The sequence below is a fragment of the Erythranthe guttata genome, chromosome 14 (assembly GCF_056151865.1).
Source record: "Erythranthe guttata isolate IM_541 chromosome 14, IM_541, whole genome shotgun sequence".
Taxonomy (NCBI): Eukaryota; Viridiplantae; Streptophyta; class Magnoliopsida; order Lamiales; family Phrymaceae; genus Erythranthe; species Erythranthe guttata.
This window is the reverse complement of record NC_142546.1, coordinates 4,369,036-4,375,035: the sequence shown is the minus strand read 5'-3', so window position 1 is coordinate 4,375,035 and position 6,000 is coordinate 4,369,036. Positions and strand designations below refer to the sequence as shown.

Here is a 6,000-nt window from a genome sequence, read left to right as displayed (position 1 = left end):
GGTGACATTTGTATATGACTACCTCTATCTCGCAAATTTATTTTCTTCTTGCTCTTTTACTTTTGTTAATCTTCAAGGTAATAAACTGGTTCATTCTCTTGCTTCGTTGATTGTTAATGACTGTTTGATGGGATGTTCCCTTCCCCCGTTTTTGGCCTTGTGTACCTAATCTAATTCATACTATTTTCCCTAAAAAAACATCATGTATAGTAAATATAATACGACACGTGCAACACACGTGCACCTGCCTAGTACCAAAAAAAGATGGGTCCTTATCTTTGTTTGGAAGTCTTTGATTTTTCTCTCTCTTTTTTGTTGTATCTTGGTTCGGTTTTCCGTTGTTGCATATTAATTTTGCTAATTTCACAATGTCTTCTGATTAGTAATTGAATATTTGGGCACTAAGGTCTTTTAAATTTACCTTTTGTATCGACTAATCTAGTAGAATCGTTACTAATTAAAACCAGATAAACAAAAATGCAGGAAAATGGCAGCAGCTCTTGTCGATGTATTAGTTACACAACTTGGAACAATAATTGTTGAACCAATCAAGCCCCAGATCCAAAATCTATTCTATTTCAAAAGCAACATTGAGGGCATGACTAAGGAAGCCCAGAAGTTGAACGAAGAGAAAAATGGTCTTTTGATGCTAATTACTGATGTCGAGTACAATGGAAGAGTAATTATTGTTGGAAGTTAAGAGTTGGATCACAGATGTCGATAAGATCCAACTCAAAGTGAATGAGATTGAGACTGAGAATATCCCCAAATGTGGTTTTGGGACTATCAAATCCCGGTTTTTGGCAAACAAGAAATCCGTGAAAATGACTCAAAAAGTTAAGGAGCTTTTAGGCCGCTCTAAGTTCGACAACATACCTGCCTCTCAATCCCCGACAGCAGCTAGAGGGTTAATTCCACTACAATTGATCTCCGAATTTGATTCGAGAAAACAAACTAAAGATGACCTCATGACGACTTTGAAAGATAATGTGATCAATCTAGTTGGGATATGTGGTGTTGGTGGTGTGGGGAAGACGACTATGACTCTGCATATCATGAAAAGAGTGAGAGAAGAACATATGTTTGAGGAAGTGCTGATGGTGGTTGTCATCCAACAAAAATACATTAGGAAAATTCAGCTTGAAGTTGCGGAATCCCTCGGCATGAAGTTGAATGAAGAAACTTCAACATGTAGAGCACATGCTATTCGATCCAGATTAATCGACAACAAGAGAAATCTCGTTGTTCTACACGATGTGTGGGATAGGCTGAGATTAGAAGACATAGGAATACCACACGAAAGCGGTGCTAATGGGTGTACTATCATTCTGACATCCCGCAACATGAACGTCTTCAATGATATGAATGTTCAAAAGGTTTTTGAGTTGAAATTGCTTTCCGAAAGCGAAGCCGAGATCCTTTTCAAAGATAAAGTCGGCGATTGTGCAAACGATGTGAATTTGCTTCCCCTTGCGAAGCGTATTGTTGACGAGTACAAGGGTCTACCCATCACCCTCGTAACTATTATGAGGGCTCTAAGGGGTAAGAGAGCAAAATAAATTTGGGAAGATGCTCTCCGGCAATTAAGAAGTTCTAACCCCACAAGCTTGTGGAATTATTTGGAAGACGTTTATAAGCCCTTGAAGATAAGTTACAGTTTATTGGCGAATCCACATGCAAAGTCAATTTTTTTTTTTGTGTTGCATGTTCCCAGAAGACTACGATATCCCAATAGAATACCTAACATTGTGTGGGTGGGGTTACACATGTTTCCGGGATCAGAAACTTGGAAGAAGCAAGGAACAGTGCATGTGCACTGACAAATATTCTTAGAAGTTGTTTTTTGCTACTAGATGGTAAGGACGAACGTCATGTGAAAATGCATGATGTCGTTAGAGATATTGCTATCTTCATCGCTTCGGAGGAAGATTGTGTTAATTTGAGTATGAGATCGCGGGATTGTTGGATAGATGAGTCGTACGGTGATTCAAATTGGATTTCTCTGTTTCTGAAAGTAAGAACTGAGCTTGCCACTGAATATTTTTTCCTAATCTTCGTCTACTATTGATTAAAACCCCACCGACTAAACAAATTCAAATTCATAATCGTTTTTTTAGGGAACAAGCAGCCTTTATGTCTTCAATTTTTCATCGTATTCACTCAAATCACTGCCACAATCGATGCATCTCATGAAACATATCCACACATTCGTCTTAGATTCATGCACTAGGAGTACTATCAATGTTCTCGGTGAATTGTCGACTCTTGAAATTCTCAGGTGCCTCTATTGCGCCTTCGAAGAGTTAACCACGGAGTTTGAAAAACTAAGTCGCTGGAGATTGTTAGAGTTAGTGGGTTGTTACTTTTTCAGAACATTTGCACCAGGAGTAATTTCTCAGCTTGTTGAGTTTGATGAGTTGAAGATAGTAGGTTACTTTTAAAATTAGCACCAGGAGTAATTTCTCAGTTTGTTAAGTTTGAGGAGTTGAAGATAGTAGGTTGTTTTTCGAATTGGGATAGTGCAACCCTGAAAGAACTTGAGTCACTGCCGGATCTGACTTGGTTGGAGATTAAGATAGATGATTCTTCTTTGGTTGCTGAAGAGTTGCGCCTTTCAAGAAAAATAGTGAAATATAGTATCACTCTTGGTGAAAAAAATTCTCCTGTAGAACACGACTCTTTTTACGATTCTTTGGGCTGCAGATCTTACGAAAAGAATGTTTCTTTAGTTCCGGAACAAATTCCTTCAAGAAATTGGATTGACAAGTTTGTCAAAAACACTGAAGCCTTATTCTTGCGTGATTTCTACTTCAACAATTGGAATCCACTAGAACTTGGAACCTTGAAGTGGTTGTGTTTGAGTGAATGTTCGACATTGGAGAAACTGGTGAATACAACTACATCAAGTGATTTGAAACCCGGTGTTTTTCCTTTATTGGAGACTTTACTGCTAAACGATGATCACAACCTAGAAGAGATTTGTGATGTCCCGATTCCCGATGGTTCTAATTCGTTCAAGAATCTGAACAAATTAGTAGTTGGGAATATGAATAGACTAATGTGATCATGAATGAAATACGAAGAACGATACATGTCAAGTAGGTCAAAAAAAGGCGATGAACATCATTCGAGCTAAAAAACCAATATTGACAAGTACAATTATATATGTAAACCCTTAAAAACCTCCTTTTTGTTCTTACAAACCTCATTTTTATTATTACTAGGCAGGTGCACGTGCGTTGCACGTGTCTTATTATATTTACTATGCATGATATTTTTTAAGAGAAAAATATGAATTAGATTAGGTATACATGGCCAAAAAATGGGGAAGGGGACATCCCTTCAAACAATCATTAACAATCAACGAAGTAAGAGAATGAACCGGTTTATTAACTTGACGATTAACAAAAGTAAAAAAGTAAGAAGAAAATAAATTTGCGAGTCAGTCGTTGTTCCTACTATGCATGATATTAATAATAGATAGGTACATGGTTATTATTAGGATTAGGAATAATTTTTTTGCTTCCTACTAATTATATATGTTTAAATTGTTTAAATAGTAATTATTCAAATCAAAGATGTAAATGCCACCGATTCGAAATATCATCATTTTCACCTCAATCAAACATGTAATTGAAAACCTACATACCAAAATTAATCTATCAATCAATATATATATATATATATATATATATAATTTTAATTATTCAGACCCAAAGTGAGAAATAAATAAGAATGAAATTAACTTCGAATTAATGTATGAAAACAAAAATCAAATGATAATTACATTCGATCTTGTAATAAGTTTTTGTTTGTTTTATTTGGATCAAAAGTTAAAGATGAAATAACTTTGAATCTTGATTATATTTTGAATTAATATATCAAAAAAAAATTTAGCAACGTTTGTTATATTTAAATACTAATAATGAATTGACTTTGTGGGATTAATGAAGTAACATTACTTTGTTGCCCCTCAAAATCTTGTTGATTAAAGGGTTTATTTTTTGAAGAAAAAAACAAAAAAATCATTTTCACAGAGTCCTGTGAAATTGTCCAACCTTTTCTTCATTGGGATTACCATTTTAAAATCCTTTCATTTTCTTTATTTTAACTTATCAGCTATAGAAATTCAATGAACTCAATTAATTTTTAGTTGACCAAAAGAATAATAAAGTTGATTTTGTTTATTTGTTATTCGATTGATGTTATTTCATAATTTCATATTTTTATAGCATTTTTTCTTATTCTTAAGTTATTGTAAATATATTACAATTATTGAGATTTTTTTTAATGAACACCATTGAGTTTCTTATGTTAAGGGTCATTATTTAATACACATATTTTGCATAGTGAAATGGCTTCCTTCCAAAGAGGTGTACAGTTACACAGTTTCTGAATAGTGCATTAATATACTAATGAATCAGTAGTTTAATATAATTAACAAACATTAAAACATTATTTTTTTTATGTTTTTTTTTTCATTTCATCATTTTTTTTTCATTATATTCAAATTCTTGTGAATAAGAAATTCAAGGAAATCTACTACAATAGTATACATATGTAGTTGATATGTACATATATATTTTTTTTAAATTGCCCTCTAACATAGTTAATTTTTGATATATTTTTTCTCTGAGAACATAAATAAAAAGCAATATTTTTTTTATCTAATTGATGAAATACAAACATATGACATTATTATTATAAATAATAGTTTTAATTATTCAGACCATAAGTACGAGAAATAAACAAAAATGAAATTAACTTTGAATCTGGATTATATTTTGAATTGATGTATTAAAACAAAAGGCAAATGATGATTACGTTCAATCTTGTAATTTTTTTTTTGTTTCATTTGGATCAAAATTCAGAAATGAAATAAAATAGCAAAACAAAATATTAGTAAGGTTCGATGTATTTAAATACTAATGAATTAAAGCTGTAATGAATGAAGTAACATTACTTTGTTGCCCCTCAAATCTTGTTTATTAAATGGCTATTTTTGGAGTCACAAAAAACGGAAGAAACCACTAACCACATTCCTTCTTAATTAAGTAATTATAGAGTATAGATATAGGTGGTGTTTGCAAATGCTTTTTGAAAGTGATTATGCGGTTTTTTTTGCTCATAATCTGTTTTTAGGTGTTTGCAAAATCAACTTTTGCTTTTGCTTCTCTTAAAATAATCTACTTTAAGCTATTTTTTTAAAAGCACTCATAATCCTGCTTTTTCAATTTTAGTTCATTTTCCGAAATATTTGCAAACACCCCCAACTTTTAGAAATAAGCACTTAAAACTAACTTAAATCACAATCACTAACTTCTGCTTTTAAATAATCATTTGCAAACACTACCATAGATTAGTATAGTACAATTTCCCTTTTGATTATTTCGGTCACTTAATACCACCACCTTGGAGTATTAGAAACTGACTGTAATATGTAAACCCTTAAAAACTTTCTTTTTGTTCTTAAAAACTTATGTCCCATTTCCACATTGAGTTGAATCTTGATCACAACTAAGGGTTTAAACAAATAAAGTCAAACATATAACACATGTGTGTTGAAGCTAATTATTTGATTTTTTCTTTACCTAATTTTCAAAATCGTGTTTAAGGTTAGTTATTAATAGTCGAATCGAGCTCGAATGAGCTTAATACCACGAATCAGGTTCGAATAGTTTATTATTTCTACTTTTTTTTTGGGAAATTATATTTTTCGTCCTTATATTTTACCCACTTTTTAAAAACTATCCCTAAATATTTTGGAGTTTCAATATTAGTCCTTAATCTTGCCATTTTTTGACAAAATTACTACGTTGTTTATTTTTCACTCTAAACTAAAAGCATGAAATATAAAAATATAGAACAACTCGCGAGCAAATGCTCAACATTAGCTCGATTATAGTCTATATGAACACGTATTAGTGTACTTTCTTAGCGCTAACAATGGGGTTAAATTTGACATAAAAGATTACGTATTTTGCACGTGTCACCCATTTC

At 32.2% G+C, this 6,000-nt stretch overlaps 1 protein-coding gene across 1 annotated transcript; it reads left to right on the top strand.

The window, feature by feature from the left end:
* Positions 1-487: 487 nt before the first annotated feature.
* Positions 488-2,190, top strand: LOC148764965 (putative disease resistance protein At4g27220). Its single transcript, XM_088814587.1, has 2 exons — positions 488-638; positions 715-2,190. The coding sequence occupies exons 1-2, from the start codon at positions 488-490 to the stop codon at positions 1,557-1,559; spliced, it is 996 nt and encodes a 331-aa protein (XP_088670713.1). The 3' UTR covers positions 1,560-2,190.
* The last annotated feature ends 3,810 nt before the right edge of the window (positions 2,191-6,000 follow it).

Bases quoted from the DNA above. Each gene is read 5' to 3' on its own strand.
- LOC148764965 (XM_088814587.1), top strand. From the start codon at position 488: ATGGCAGCAGCTCTTGTCGATGTATTAGTTACACAACTTGGAACAATA. The intron at 639-714 runs GTCTTTTGATGC...GTTGGATCACAG, and splicing joins GTTGAACGAAGAGAAAAATG to ATGTCGATAAGATCCAACTC.